The sequence below is a fragment of the Lagenorhynchus albirostris genome, chromosome 2 (assembly GCF_949774975.1).
Source record: "Lagenorhynchus albirostris chromosome 2, mLagAlb1.1, whole genome shotgun sequence".
Taxonomy (NCBI): Eukaryota; Metazoa; Chordata; class Mammalia; order Artiodactyla; family Delphinidae; genus Lagenorhynchus; species Lagenorhynchus albirostris.
The window spans coordinates 153,612,008-153,628,027 of record NC_083096.1 but is presented as its reverse complement, the minus strand read 5'-3'; the positions used below and the strand labels follow the sequence as shown (position 1 = coordinate 153,628,027).

General features: G+C 40.9%; 1 protein-coding gene across 11 annotated transcripts; it reads left to right on the top strand.

Moving 5' to 3' along the window:
• Positions 1 to 15,121, top strand: ZFP69 (ZFP69 zinc finger protein). 11 transcript variants are annotated; one of them, XM_060140422.1, is made up of 7 exons: positions 516 to 634; positions 1,453 to 2,261; positions 3,622 to 3,707; positions 9,852 to 9,978; positions 10,312 to 10,410; positions 12,328 to 12,435; positions 13,777 to 15,121. In XM_060140422.1, exons 2-7 carry the CDS (start codon positions 2,135 to 2,137, stop codon positions 14,910 to 14,912), a joined length of 1,683 nt encoding a protein of 560 aa, XP_059996405.1. In that variant the 5' UTR covers positions 516 to 634; positions 1,453 to 2,134; the 3' UTR covers positions 14,913 to 15,121. The 11 variants fall into 11 exon arrangements, with proteins under 11 accessions (XP_059996404.1, XP_059996403.1, XP_059996409.1 ...); XM_060140424.1 differs by having other exon boundaries at positions 519 to 634; positions 1,768 to 2,261; XM_060140423.1 differs by having other exon boundaries at positions 541 to 634; positions 1,575 to 2,261.
• Positions 15,122 to 16,020: the final 899 nt, after the last annotated feature.

The window sequence follows — 16,020 nt, the reverse complement described above, 5'->3', positions numbered from 1 at the left end:
GAAGGGCGGGCGCCGGGGTTTGTGGCTGCACCGCAGCATCTGGGGCCGCACCCCGAACCCGCCAGGGCCCGGGCGAGAGCGACCGGTACACGGGCAAAGGCCACGGCGCGCCGGGAGGGTGGAGGCGCCGGGACACCCGGGCTGCGGCCCAGGAGGCTGGGCGCCGGTGGGCCTGGCTGCTGCCACCGGGCCGGCATCAAAGCAGCGGCCGGCGAGCTGTATCCTCGCCCGGGTCTGCGGGAAGCCGGTTCTGGGCACCCCTCGCATTGTGGCCCCCAAAGCCCCGCTCCCGGGGGTGCGGCCGGGAAAGGATACCTTGGAGGGGCGGTGGGTTCATCTGGTGCCGCAGCACCCGCCCTAGGCCGCCTCTTGGGAATTTGGAAAAGATTCCCCGGTCCCGTCCGGAGGCCGATAGTCCTCTGAGCTTCCGAAGGAAGCCTGCGTGAACGTTGGGCGTTTTTAAAAGAATCATTGTGTTGGGTGGGGATGTGGTCTGTCTATAAAAGGCCGGGAAAGAACAAAATCCGTCACCCACGGCCCTTCTCTAAAGAGACACCCTCTGGAGCTGAAAGCCTCAAGAACGGGCTCTCTCACGCCCCCATCTCTCGTCCTGCCAGCGTCCAAGGCCGGTCTGGTGAGTAGGAAGCTAAGCTGCCTGTGTCTGCAAGTCTCTAAGTCCGAGGGAGGCACGTCTGGGAGCAGTGAGAAGGGGCATCTCGAAATGAAGCTTCTCTGTTTTTAACCATTTCATAAGATTCGAAAGTTTCCTCACTTTGGTAACAAGCCATTTTACTTTCTATTTAATCAGGGTTAGGATATTTTCCACATGCTCCTATCCATAGGATGCTGCTCCTTTCTCTGCATCAGTCACAGCTGAAAACAAGAAGAAGCCTGCCCCACAAACTCCAAAAAGTTAGGCCAGCTCCCTTTCCAGGGAGCTAGGACTAGGACTGTTCTTGGGGCCGGGATACACTGGACCTGGTCGCTGTGGAGGCACATGTCCAGATGCCAGGGGTTTCGATGAGATGATGAATTTAGGCTGTTTCCAAATTTTCCTGCTACAAACAGTTATGCAATAGTCCTCATTATATTCAAAGTACTATATTTCCTCCGTTTGAAGACATACCCCTCTCCCCCAGTTGAACATTTCTGAAAGCAGGTTGTATCTTAACCCAGAGGTTAAAAGGACTTGCCAGCTTCTGGGCATCCACGTGGGTGGTGATGTGTCTGTCACTACTTGCCCGTGTGAAAACACAGCTATGTGATTATTCCATCAGTTGAGATACTTGAAGTTTAAATTCAGATCTGTAATTGTTTTTAAAAAATAATTTTAAAAGGTAATGCTATGATTGCAACATTAAAGCAAAATGTTTCTAATAATGTCTATGAAGGCACTGTATTCCCAACATTGTTACAGCCCTATGAAGTACATTTATTATCTGCATTTTCTAGATGATGAGACTGAAGCTCAGAGAATTGAAGTGTCTTAGAGCTTTGAAGTGCAAGTGTCAGGATTCTAACCCAGGCTGTCTGGTTTCTAAACTTGCCCTCTTAACTCCCACGTCTGTATCCAGGCAGAAGATGCATGCAGCTTACAAGGAAGGAAGTCAAGACAGGGATTGTGTATGTTTGTGTATCCTTGGTGTTTGTGTGTCACTGGCTGTTTATGGAAGTGTGTATAGAACTGGAAATTAAAGCCGCATCCAAAGCACCGATTATACTTACTTCCACACTGATGCCACATCTTTGTTTTTGGATCTTTTGCAGTTTTAAATATATTTCCGCAAGTTCTGGAGTTCTAGCTGTATGATCAGTTTTCTGGGTCCCTCCTCTCCTGCCTTTTGCTCCTCTAGAAGAATATGAAGAGGCATGTACTCAGACCTACTCAACCGGCCGCCTCCCAAGCAGGCAGTACTTAATTTCAGAAAGGAGTCACTTTTTCAGGGCTGTTAAAGCCACATTAGCCTCTAGGAGCCCCCAGGTTCTGGTGCCGCAGGGACCAAAGTCCTCAGGCCAAAGTCCTGAGGGCAGGAGATTGTGATCAGAGGAGGACCATACAACTGTGAGGCGTCTCAGCAGAGGCTCTGGCAGTGTCCTCCCCAGAAGTGGACAAGGCCAGTCGGGTGGCATCATCATGCTACAGCAGCTCCTGATTACCCTGCCCACTGAGGCCAGCACCTGGGTGAAGTTGCACCATCCACAGAAGGCCAAGGAAGGGGCGCCCCTGTGGGAGGACGTGACCAAGATGTTTGAAGGAGAAGGTGAGAGAGGCTGATGGAGGGAGGGGATGGAGGTAGAGGAAGGGGTCTCAGTTTGCTTGCAGAAAGATAGGTACACACATCATTGAGGTGTCTCTAGGGGAGAAAATTGGAGGAAAGGAGGTCCTTGGGGCTCATGCTTATGGCTTTGGGGAAAGGGATAGCTGTGAGAGAAAATGTTGGGCTCTGGGCACTGGATCTTTGCGACACGTGTGCCATGCTGCTCCCATCTCGTGTCCTCGAATGAACAGGACAGGAAGACAGAATTCAGGGTGTTCCCCACCAGCGGCTCCCAAGTGTGTAAGTGTGACTCACAGACATTGGGGTCAAAGGTTTCTACTTTCTTAAGCCCTCCAGTGGTTTTCCTTCACAAGTTTCAGTCATTTTAACCCCAAACCAATATTTTTTTCTTTCTTTTCATCTCCTGCCAGGAAGAAGGAATGACATGCTTAGTTACTCTCATTTTACCTTGAAATATATGAGTTCAGTGGGAAACATAACCAAGATTACACAGTATTTGGTGGTTGGGTCAGAATAGATGGGTGGACAGGGGAATTTGTATGTCTCATGTGGTCTCTTAGTTCATACCTATAACACTTCAAATCCAGCTTGTATTTGTTATATTCTAACTCTGTCAGGCAGGGGACTTTGCTAAGCATCTTGATGGATGGAAAAATGAATAATGATCTCTAATGCTAATTATTAATTGATGGAGATGGACACATACTCAGATCAAAAGAATAGAAAGTAGCCTAAATACATTCTATGGTAAAATTCTTTTGGAAGACAATAGACAGGAAACATTCTTCTGATTGTACTTATCAGAGAAAATTTCACAAAGCAGGTAGCATTGAATTGGGCCTTAAAAGATGTCTAAGCTTTTTTTACGGAAGAATTGAGGAAAAGATACAAAAGTGGGTACCTTGAAGAGTGGTTCAGAGAATGGAGACTGTTCTAGTCTAACTAAGGGTTAAGAATGTGGTCAGTGTATGTGTCCCACAGATAAAGGATGGTGGTTAGAGGAAACTAATGCTGGGGAAATGTGCTTCAGGCAGATTATAGAGTGCCTTGAAGTCCATGGGAGGTGTTTGTATTTTTCTTTCTTGTCGGGAACCTTTGAACAAAGGAGTGGCCTGGTAGGTCTGTGCTTTTGTACCAGCACTGGCCATTGGAAAGCATTAATGCCCAAAGCAATGCCCTGCAGATCCTCCTCATTAAGGAGGCTCCAGTCTGCTCTTGAGTTGCTCTGAATGTCCCTCTGTGAATGTTTGAGAGGGGGGCCATATTCAGCAGATCTACAGGCAGTTTTTCTATTTGGGGGGTTTGGGGAGATGCAAACTTTCTGGCTCTTTTCCTTCCTCAGCTCTGCTGTCTCAAGATGCTGATGAGACCCAGGGAGAAAGTTTAAAGGATGAAGTGACTCCCGGGACCCGGACAACAGACTCCCAAGTGGGTTGAAGTTTCCTGTCACTTTCTTGACATGCTTTTTGGTTTTTAAGATTATAACTTGCCCTTTCCTGGGGAGTTGGGGTATATTGAGGCTAACGAATTTCACCCAGGGAACTCAGTGCAAGTTAGTCTTTTACAGAAAACTGGGCCGCAGTGGCAGCAGTTTCCTTACTCATAGAAAACACTTGTTTCTAACCAACGTCTAGATCTAACGTGCGAATTTTTGTAGAGAAAGCAAAATGAGTGATATAAATTCTAGCCCCTAAAAACTTGGGACCTAAGATAAACCTCAATTTTTTAAAAATAATTTATTTATTTATTTTTGGCTGCATTGGGTCTTTGTTGCTGCATGTGGGCTTTCTCTAGTTGGGGCGAGCGGGGGCTATTCTTCGTTGCAGTGTGCGGGCTTCTCACTGCAGTGGCTTCTCTTGTTGCGGAGCACGGGCTTTAGGCACGTGGGCTTCAGTAGTTGTGGCTTGTGGGCTCAGCAGTTGTGGCTCGTGGGCTCTAGAGCGCAGGCTCAGTAGTTGTGGTGCACAGGCTTAGTTGCTTCGCGACATGTGGGATCTTTCCGAACCAGGGATGGAACCCATGTCCCCTGCATTGGCAAGCGGATTCTTAACCACTGCGCCACCAGGGAAGTCCGATAAACCTCAATTTTTTTTTTTTTTTTTTGCGGTACGTGGGCCTCTCACTGCTGTGGCCTCTCCCGTTGCGGAGCACAGGCTCCGGACGCGCAGGCTCCGGACGCGCAGGCTCAGCGGCCACGGCTCACAGGCCTAGCCGCTCCGCAGCATGTGGGATCTTCCTGGACCGGGGCACGAACCCGTGTCCCCTGCATTGGCAGGCGGACTCTCAACTGCTGCGCCACCAGGGAAGCCCAAACCTCAATTTTTATGAGTATTTCATAGTCAAAAACAAACTTAGTGAGAATAAAGTTTTGACATTTTTAGTGAGGTACATCTATCACTTCATGAGGTGGCCCTTAGAATAGTGTCTGGAGCAGAGGTCAAACTGCAGCCAAAGACGTGAGAAGAGAAGAAATGGTCAGGCCACAGAACATACACATTAGACAGGCTGGGCGGTTACAACAGGGTGTGGAAACTGTGTCCTTACCACCTGGTAGAAGCATAGGTGAAACAGAAGGAAAACTGTAGAATAAACGAGAAAGGAAGACTGTTAAAGAGGAGATGTTATTCGAGGACTGAAGAGTTTTAGGTGAGAACTTGGGTTCTGAAATTAGATGGTACAGGATTTGAACTCATCTCCTGTATTTACTTGCTCGGTGATTTTTTTTAGCTGTTTACAATCCCAGTTTCCTCTGTTAATTCAGATGCTAACACCTTTTAGGATTGAAATGTATTCCAGGGTTATTTCTGGTAATATGGAAGAAGTAATAATATTCTAATTATTTGAAGAGGTATCTTATATCTACATTCCACTTATCTGGAATTCTTACCACCTGACTGACATTTGTCAAAAACTGGTGGGATTCTTAGCACTGGGATAAGATTAAATTTCTTAAAATTGAGTTGTAATTTACATATAGGAAAATACACTTAAGGGAGTACATAGTTCTATTTTGACATATATATATACCATGTAACCAAATCAAGATATAGAGCATTTCCACCATCTCAGAATGTTCCCTTGTGCCCCTTTCCAATTAAAACTCTGTTTTACCCCCAGTAGAGAGTACATGGGATCTCTGCATTATTTCTTACAACTGCATGTAAATCTACAATTAAAATTATATAATAAATCTGTAATCTCAAAATAAAAAGTTTACTTTAAAAAAGAATCTAAAAAAAAAAGAATTTATATGCTGCAGTGGTTAGGTATAGTGCTCTACAAATGTCAGTTAGGTTAAGTTGGTTGACAGGTTGTTCAAATCTATATCCTTGATGAATTTTTGTCTACTTGTTCCGTCATTTACTGAGAGGAGTGTTAAAATCTCTAATTATTATAGTTTCATCTATATCTCCCTTTAGTTCTGTCAACTCTGCTTTATTTATTTTGAATTCTGTTATCAGGTGCATAAACACATAGGATTGTTGTCTTCTTGATGGACTGACCATTTATCATTACGAAATGTCTCTTCTTTATGCCTCATAATATTCTTTTTCCTAAGCCCACTTTGTCTGATTTAACATAGCTCCTCCAGTGTTTTTAGTTATTGTTGGTATAGGATAGCTTTTTCTCATTCTTTTACTTTCTTTTTTAAAATTTATTTATTTATTTATTTTTGGCTGCATTGGGTCTTTGTTGCTGCGCCTGGGCTTTCTCTAGTTGTGGCGAGTGGGGGCTACTCTTCATTGTGGTGCGCGGGCTTCTCATTGTGGTGGCTTCTCTTGTTGTGGAGCACGGGCTCTAGGCGCATGGGCTTCAGTAGTTGTGGCATGCGGGCTCAGTAGTTGTGGTTCGTGGGCTCTAGAGTGCAGGCTCAGTAGTTGTGGCACACGGGCTTAGTTGCTCCGTGGCATGTGGGATCTTCCTGGACCAGGGAATCAAACCCGTGTCCCCTGCATTGGCAGGCAGATTGTTAACCACTGTGCCACCAGGGAAGTCCCTCATTCTTTTACTTTTAACTTATTTGTGCCTTTATATTTAAAGTGTGACCTTCTAAAATATAGCTGGGTTGTGCTTGCTTAGGACATTTACAGTTACATAATCATTGATGTGGTGGGATTTAAGTGTATATTCTTGTTCTTTGTTTGCTGTTTGTCAAATCTATTCTTTTGTTTATTTGTTCCTCTCCTGCCTTCTTTTGGATTGTGCAGTTTATTTAGTATTCTATTTTATGTCCTCTAATGACTTTTTTAGCTGTTTCATTTGTTTTTAGTGGTTGCTCTAGCTATTACAATATGCATTTTTCACATGTCACAGTTGAATTATTACTATACTGTTTCACATATAATTTGAAAGCCTTATTTTCCCATTTACTCTTCCCATTCTTTGTGTATTGTCATCATGCTTTTCACTTTACATCTTATACACCCCATAATACATTGTTCTTATTTTTGCTTTTAACAGTAAATTGTCTTATAAGAAATTAAGAAAAGGAAAAAAAAACGAGCCTTTCATCTTTGCACACATTTACCAATTCAAGCACTTTTCATTCCTTCCTTTAGTTCCAAGTTTTTTTTTTTAACTTTTTTTTTTTTTTTTTTTTTTGCTGTACGCGGGCCTCTCACTGTTGTGGCCTCTCCCGTTGTGGAGCACAGGCTCCGGATGCACAGGCTCAGCGGCCATGGCTCACGGGCCCAGCCGCTCCATGGCATGTGGGATCTTCCCAGACTGGGGCACGAACCCGTGTCCCCTGCATCGGCAGGCGGACTCTCAACCACTGCGCCACCAGGGAAGCCCTTTTTTTAACTTTTGAATTTTATTTTATTTATTTTTTATACAGCAGGTTCTTATTAGTTGTCTATTTTATACATATCAGTGTATATATGTCAATCAGTATCTCCCAATTCATCCCACCACCAAGTTCCAAGTTTCTAACTGACATTATTTCCCTTCAGCCTAAAGAATGTCATTTAGCATTTCCTATAGTGGGGGTGTTCTGATGATGAATTCTCACAGCTTTGGTGATCTAAAAATGTCTTTATATGGTCTTCCTATTTGAGAATCTTTTACTGAATATAGAATTCTAGGGTGACTGTTTTTTCTTTTAAGCACTTTAAAGATGTTCCATGATTTTGTGGCTTGTATTGTTTCAGATGAGAAGTCAGCTATTATTCTTATTCTTTCCCCAGATGTGACATGTCTTTCTGTTTGTTCCTTTGTTTTATACCAACTTTTCTTTTTTTTTTTGTTCCTCCTTTCCTACCTTTTTTTCACTACTTTTATGTTCTTCCCTTTTATCTTTGCTCTTCAGCAGTTTTAATGATGTGCATAGACATGATATTCTCTGAATTTCCCCCCCCCCCATGGAGGGTTTGCTGGCTTTTGGATTGAATTTTTACTCAAATTTGGAAATTTTTCAGCCTTTATTTCTTCAAATATTTTTTTCTGCTCATTCTCTCTTCTCCTTCTTAGATTCTAATTACATGTATATTAGACTACTTGATATTATCCCAGGTTTTTTTTTGGTTTTTTTTTTTCTTTTTCTCTCTTGGTGTTTCCATTTGAATACTATCTGTTGACCTGTGTTAAGTTTCACTGATTTTGTCTTCATCAGGGTCCATCTGTTATTAAGCCCATCCAGTGGATTTTTCAGATATTGTATTTTTCACTTGTAGAATTGTCTTTTAGTTCTTTTTTAGCATTTCTCTCTCCTCAATTAACCCCACGTTTTCACCTATTCTATCCATATTTTTTGTAAATTCTTCAACATATATTTTATTTTTAAAATAAATTTATTTATTTATTTTTGGCTGCGTTGGGTCTTCATTGCTGTGTGCAGGCTTTCTCTAGATGCAGGAAGTGGAGGCTACTCTTCCTTGCAGTGTGCAGGCTTCTCATTGTGGTGGCTTCTCTTGTTGTGGCGCACAGGCTCTAGGGCGCGCAGGCTTCAGTAGTTATGGTGCACGGGCTTAGTTGCTCTGCAGCATGTGGGATCTTCCTGGACTAGGGCTGGAACACGTGTCCCCTGAATTGGCAGGCAGGTTCTTAACCACTGTGTCACCAGGGAAGCCCTCTTCAACATATATTTTAATAATTTATTTAAACTTCTTTTCTGCTAATTCTAATGATTTGGTTACCTAGGTGTTTGCTTCTTATGTTTTTATTTTCTTGATTATAGGTCAGATATTCCTCCTTCTTTGTATGTCTAATAATTTTTTATTGTAGTTCAGATATTGTGTATAAAAGAATGGTGGAGGATGAAATATGCATAGATAGGTCCATTTCTCCATCAGTCTGGAAGGACGTTGGTGTTGAGGTGAATAACTACCATGGTTTCCAGTTCTTTGACGAAACCTCAGATGCATGGCCTCCTGGCCAAGCATCTGCTATTTCATACTGTTAGAGCATTCATTGTATCCTGGGGGTTGCAGCTTTCTACAGGATTGCTTTGGCCGAACCAAGAAAGAAGGCATATGCAGATTTCTACAGAAATTGTGGTTCCATGAAAAATTTTGAGGCAATGAGGAAGGCTGGTATCTTTCAGAGTGCAAAGTGATTTTAGAATGTAAAGAATTTCTTTGGGTTGAGTTGCATGAAGTTTGTCACTGACCTGTGTTCCTGAACTATGAAACATGAATATCTGGGCTAAGGAATAATTTCTCTTGTTAAATAAACAATTAACAAATAAAGGTATATATGGATAGATAGATACATAGATATAGTCTGTTTATTTCTTTTGTTTGTTCCATTTATTTACAGAAGATTCTAAGCCTTTTCCTCTGACTGGTGGTTAAGGTGAGGGACTGATTATTCATATTTTTCCTAGAGCTGTGGCTGAGCTCTGGCTGAGATACACTTTAATTCGATTGAGTTCACTTCTGATTAACCCAACTACCAGTGCCCCATGCCACCACTGCTGAGGGGCTGATCCTTTTTATCTCTTCAGTATTTGAGCTAGGGAGGGGTTAGACCACAGTCCCAGACAGTTTTGTTCATCTTGCATTAAACTCCAGCAGGGCCCCAGAATTTCAACTCAGCAGGGATGCACTGGTCTTTGTGACAATAAGTGCTAAAAGCCTCTCTTCCCTCCCCCAGCCCCTCTGATCTCATCTCCTTGCATTCCCCTTCACTAGCCCACCGCCAGCAATGCTGGCTACTCTCCTGTTTCTCAGACAAGCCAAGGACACTCTCACCTCAGGTCCTTTGTCCCCATCTGGAAGGCTCTCCCCTCAGATTTCCACGTGGCTTTTCCTCACTGAGCTCATGTCTCTGTTCAAATATCACCCTTTTAGGAAGGCCTTCCCCAGCCACCCTACGTGAAAGATCCTCCCCATCCACACTGTGGCTCTCCCTGTTCCCCTTATCCTGCTTAATTTTTTTCTAAGACATATATGACCATCTGTCCTTCTGTACGTTTAATTACTTATGGTAGTCTCCGAGAATCACCAAACAGATCCAGAGGAGGCTCCCAGTAAAACTAGTTTAGAATCTCTCAGAATTTAGAATACTGTAAGAACATCTTGGATCTTGATGGAGGTGGTCTCAGACTGAAAAGGAATATATTTGATATTCTAGGAACTGTTGACCTTCAAGGACATATCTGTGGTCTTCACCCAGGAGGAGTGGGGGCAGCTGGCCCCTGCTCACCGGAATCTGTACCGGGAGGTGATGCTGGAGAACTATGGGAACCTGGTCTCAGTGGGTAAGCATGGGTTACATATAACGTCCAGAAACCTACCCATTACAGGACAGTTACTATTCCTAAATTATTAAATGCTGTAGATTCCCTGGAGCCTGGCCTTGGGTTCTGTGTTGGAGATAGACGTCTCATTCCTTTGAAAATCAAGCCAGAACATAACCTGAATCCCCTCCCTTGGGGGAACGGTTTTACTTTGTAGAGTGAGAACAGAAAAAAATGCTGTGGTGCCCCTTTCTGTTTTCAGAGACCCTAAATACCAGAGGATTGGAACTACATTCCAGGGATGGTTCTTAGACCTCAGCATAAATATTCATACCCTTTTTTTCACTCCATAAGTAGGATGTCAACTTTCCAAACCTAGTGTGATTTCCCAGTTGGAGAAAGGAGAAGCACCATGGATGACAGAGAAAGAAGGCCCAGGAGATCCCAGTTCAGGTGAGACCAAGGCAGATGGTTCCTTTCAATATGTAGGCCAGAGTGCCCAGCATCTTCCCAGGCTGCGGGAAGGCTGAGAGGATGGACAGGCATGCACTGAACCCGATTTTACCCCTCCCTTTGCACCCCTCTCCTTCACCTAACCTTGCAAAAGTCTCTGAAGTTGGAGGGAAAAGAAGTCTTCTCTTCATTAAGGTTAAACTTGATTTTCCTTCTTTCTTCAGTATCCTGAAGTTTGCCAATCGAAAGCTTCCTTCCCTAAGCAGTCAGATGTACATGGTCTCTCCTCAAAGATAACAGGTCTCTTTTCAGGACTCTCACTGCATTCTACAAATCTTTAATCTTCTCTCTTGAATTCTATTTCAACTTTTCACCAGTTTTTCAGCTTACAATCCTAGCTTTGATTCTCACTCTCCCTTTAACTCAAGTATCTTTATTTATTGTAATAACTAGTTTATGGAAAGTCCTGCAAGAGAAATTACCACAGGATTCCTTCTCATCAAATCCAATGGTTTTTAACAATCTCCTTAAACTTTGCTTTTATTATGAAATATTTTAGATATTCAGAAAGGCATAGAGAACATTATAATAAATTTCTATGTAACTTCCACCTAGATTAAGAAATAAAACAGAGTTTAAGCCCCGCTATTCCCCTCCTACCTTTTGAAACAACCAACTCTTCTGAGTTTAAATATTTTCATTTGTATATGTATCTTCATACTTGTATTGCATGTGTATATCCCCCAAGCAATATATAATGCTGTTTTGCATGTTCTTATTCTTTAAATAAATGGTATATATACTTTTCCACTTGCTTTTCTCATTCAACACCGTTGATATTTATCCATATTGTTCTGGTTCATTCATTTCTGTTGAATTAATAAAGCACAATTTATCCATTTTCCTGTTGATAGACATTTGTACTGTTTCTAAATTTGGGGATTACAAAGATACTGGAGTAAAACTTTGTGTAAAACTTCTCGTGTTTCTCTGAGATATTTGATAGAAGCAGACTTGTTGGGTCACCTTCATTTTGCTAGGTTTTACAGAATTGTTCTTCAAACTAGTTGCATCAATTAGTACTCCTATCAGCAGGTTTTGAGAGGTTCCAGAACTCAGCATCTTTGTCAACACTTGGCATTCTCAAAGTTTCACATTTTTATAAATTCAGTGGGTGAATATCTTGTTGGTTTGTTTCATTTTCCTGATTACTAATAAGAGGGAGCATATTTTTCATGTTTATTGGTCATCTATCCAGGATTCCTTTTCTGTAAACTACTTGTTTATATCCTTTGTGAATTTTTATATTATCTTTTTTCCTTATTGATTTATAGAAAAAATATTTTATATCTTTAAGATTTTGATTTTCATACTTAGGTTAAATCTGAATTTATTTTATATGTAGTATGAGGTGAAGCTCTAGTTTAACTTATTACATGTGGATAATCAGTCCAAGAACCAATTATTGAATAGTTAATGCCACTCTGTCACCTGCCAAGTTTCTAATGCCAGGCTGTCTTAATTACTATAGTTAATAGTGAGACTTAATATCTTGTTCTTCAAAATTGTCCTGGCTATTGTTAGCCCCTTGCTTTTCCATATGAATTATATAATGAGTGCATGAATTACACACACACACACACACACACACACACACACAAATACTCTGGTGGTATTTTGATTGGAATAGAATTGAATTTATAGATCAATTTGGGAGGGAATTGATATTATGATATTGAGTCCTACTGTCCAGGAGTGTGGTATATTGCTCCACTTACTGACATTTCCTAATTTTTTTAAATAAAGTATTTTCCCCCGTAAAAGTCTTGTACACATTGAACATCTTTTGTCAGATTCATCCTGAAGAACTTATATTTTATTGCTATTTCATATTATTTTTTTGGCCACCCTGCACAGCTGGTGGGATCTTAGTTCCCCAACCAGGGATTGAACCCGGGCCCTTGGCAGTGAGAGCACGGAGTCTTAACCACTGGACCGCCAGGGAATTCCCTGCTATTTTAAATGGTATAACTTTTTTCAATTATGTTTTCTCTTTTTTGCTAGTGTGTAATAACATAACCGGTTTTGATCTTCTAGCCAGCCACCTTGTTTCACTCTGTTATTAATTCCAATAATTTGTACATTCTCCTGGGTTTTCTCTTTTTCAACTTATAATAAGGAAAATAATAATAATAGCTACCATGAATGTTCTTTCCCTGCCTCTGGATGAAATCTCAGAGAGGTCCCATAGGTGGTCCAGTCCCTTTAAATAATAATAGTCTTTTAGTGAAATATGTAATTCAGTATAATAATAAAAACTCCCAACTTCAAAGTTATATCTTCTCTCCTCCCCTAGCTTGGGCCTGCTTCAGCTTGGATACCGAATTGGGAAGGGGTCATAGATGGCCTGTTCTCTCTTCCCCTATCTTCTTCTTCTCGTCTTCCTTCTCCCTAATCCAGGACCAGAATCAGGGGCCTGCAGAACATAGACTTTATTTTTGCATCTATTCATTTAGAATTTGGAATTTGGAAGTACAAATGATCCTTCTGTGTTAACCAAAAATCCTACAAGAAGTTATACTTTTCAGGAATATGGAACTGTCAGTTGAAGTATTAGTAATGGTGCAATAAATTATTTTAAAAAACAGAATTTTAAATATCCTTTAAAGAAAGGATATTTTCATAGAACATAGCAATAGTAGCAACATAGCAGTCTGGGTTTCTTACAAGTCTCCTTTGTATAATTAACACTTCCAGGGACAGATTAATAACTGCAGGAAGCAGAACAATATGTAAGTATTAATATAAGCTTCAGTAAAAGACAGCTTGACATTCTTGTGAATGTCCTTAGTTCAAATTTTTTTGTTTGTTTTTTTTTTTGGCCACACCGTGCAGCTTGTGGGATCTTAGCTCCCTGACCAGGTATTGAACCCGAGCCCTTGGCAGTAAAAGCGCAGAGTCCTAACCACTGGACCACCAGGGAATTCCCTCAAACCTTATTTTTGAACTAGCTGGAGTGGGAAGAGGGAAATCTTTTTATCTTTCTGAGAATGTTTTCCAAAAGTAGTTATCAATTAAAAAGACACTGTTAAGACATAGCCCTGAAATTTCATTATTTAGTATTAATAGAAAGAAGAGGACTAAAATATTCAAATTTTTACCCTATATATAAAATCACACTTTTACCTGGTTGTTTCTTAATTTCCCATTACCTCTCCAGAGTGCCTAACCATATTTAAATATACTCAGAACTTCATGTACTTTATATGTATTGTTATCTAAATCTCTAGTCCATACCCAGTATAATAATTGATTTTTTGAAGCGTAATGAATATGAGTTATTTGCATTTTTTCCATTTCTTTCAGACTTGAAGAGTAAAACAGAAACAGCTGCATCAACTGCAAAGAATGACGTTTTACAGGAACAGTTCTATCATGGCATGATGATGGAAAGGTTCATGAGGGATGATGTCATTTTTTCCACATTGAGAAAAGTCTCAAAATATGATCATGAGTTAGAAAGCCACCAGGATAGCCATGGAAGAGACGTGAGACAAACCATCTTGACCCATAAGAAGAGAGGCCAAGAAACTTACAAATTTGGCAAAAATATTGTGAGTTCAAATGTTGTTATAGAACAGAGGCACCATAAATATGACACACCTAGAAAGAGAAACAAATACAAATCAGATTTGATTAATCATCCAACAAGTTACATAAGAACAAAAACCTACGAATGTAATATATGTGAAAAAGTCTTCAAACAACCCATTCACCTTACCGAACACATGAGAATTCATACTGGTGAGAAACCTTTCAGATGTAAGGAATGCGGAAGGGCCTTTAGTCAAAGTGCATCCCTTACCACACACCAAAGAATCCATACTGGTGAGAAACCCTTTGAATGTGAAGAATGTGGTAAAGCCTTCAGACATCGCTCATCTCTTAATCAACATCATAGAACTCACACTGGTGAGAAACCCTATGTATGTGATAAATGTCAGAAAGCTTTCAGCCAGAACATTAGCTTGATCCAACATTTGAGAACTCATTCTGGAGAGAAACCCTTTACATGCAATGAATGTGGGAAAACCTTTAGACAGATTAGACACCTTAGTGAACATATAAGAATTCATACTGGGGAGAAGCCCTATGCATGCACCACATGTTGTAAAACCTTTAGTCATAGAGCTTATCTAACGCATCACCAGAGAATCCATACTGGGGAGAGACCCTACAAATGTAAGGAATGTGGGAAAGCCTTTAGGCAAAGGATACACCTTAGCAACCATAAAACTGTTCATACAGGAGTGAAAGCGTATGAATGCAACCGCTGTGGAAAAGCCTACAGGCATGATTCATCCTTTAAGAAACATCAGAGGCATCACACAGGAGAAAAACCTTATGAATGTAATGAATGTGGAAAAGCCTTCAGCTATAATTCATCACTTACTCGACACCATGAAATACACAGGAGAAATGCCTTCCAGAATAATGCCTAAAAACAGATTATTCAACATGAACAAAAGCCAGGTCTAAATCAGTGATTCTGTGCTTCGAATTTCAGGACTAAATTGGAGGAATTGACATAATGATGCCAACTTCTAATTTTGCCCATTGTGTAAATAAACATTACATTTATAACTACTGTCTACTAATATCTCCACACAAAGTACTTAATCAAGAATAAAAGATGGCCCTTCAAGTTAAATTCAACATTATAGAAAATTCACACATTATTACTTTTATGATTTCATGGTAGATTAATAAATTGTTCATCATGGGCATTCACTGATTTACAGACCAGCATTTGGGAACTACTGTTTAAAACATCACCACCCCTATATTTTTTTAATTAAAAAAAATTTTTTTAATGGGGAAAACTCACATGGTATAAACTTCAAAAGTTACAATCAGTTGTATAAGTGAAAAGACTTCTTCCTCCATCACCCATCACAAAATTCTACCAGAGGCAACCATTTTTTATAACTAAGTTTTCTGTACACCCTTCCAGAGATCTTTCTGTTTAAATCCAAGAGAATACATATATACATTTTTTACTTTTTATGCATAAATGGCAGCCCCCCATACAAACACATATTACTTTTATTACTTCACTGTATATCATGGAGGTCATTCCATATCAGTAAACAAAGTGCCTCCTCATTCTTTTTTTTTTTTTTTTTGTGGTACGCGGGCCTCTCACTGTTGTGGCCTCTCCCGTTGTGGAGCACAGGCTCCAGATGCGCAGGCTCAGCAGCCATGGCTCACAGTCCCAGCTGCTCCACGGCATGTGGGATCCTCCCGGACCGGGGCACGAACCTGTGTCCCCTGCATTAGCAGGCAGACTCCCAACCACTGTGCCACTAGGGAAGCCCCTCATTCTTTTTTTATAGCTGATAGTATTCCATGGTTTGAATGTACTTTAGCCACTTCACTATAGATGGATTTTTGAATTTCCAATCTCTTATTTATATGATATTGCAATGAATAGTCATGCATTTTTATTTCTCACAATGTAAGTACATGCATAGGGTAAATTCCTAGAACAGGAATTTCTGTGCTAAAGCGTATGCACATTTGTATGATGGATACTGCCAAATTGACCTT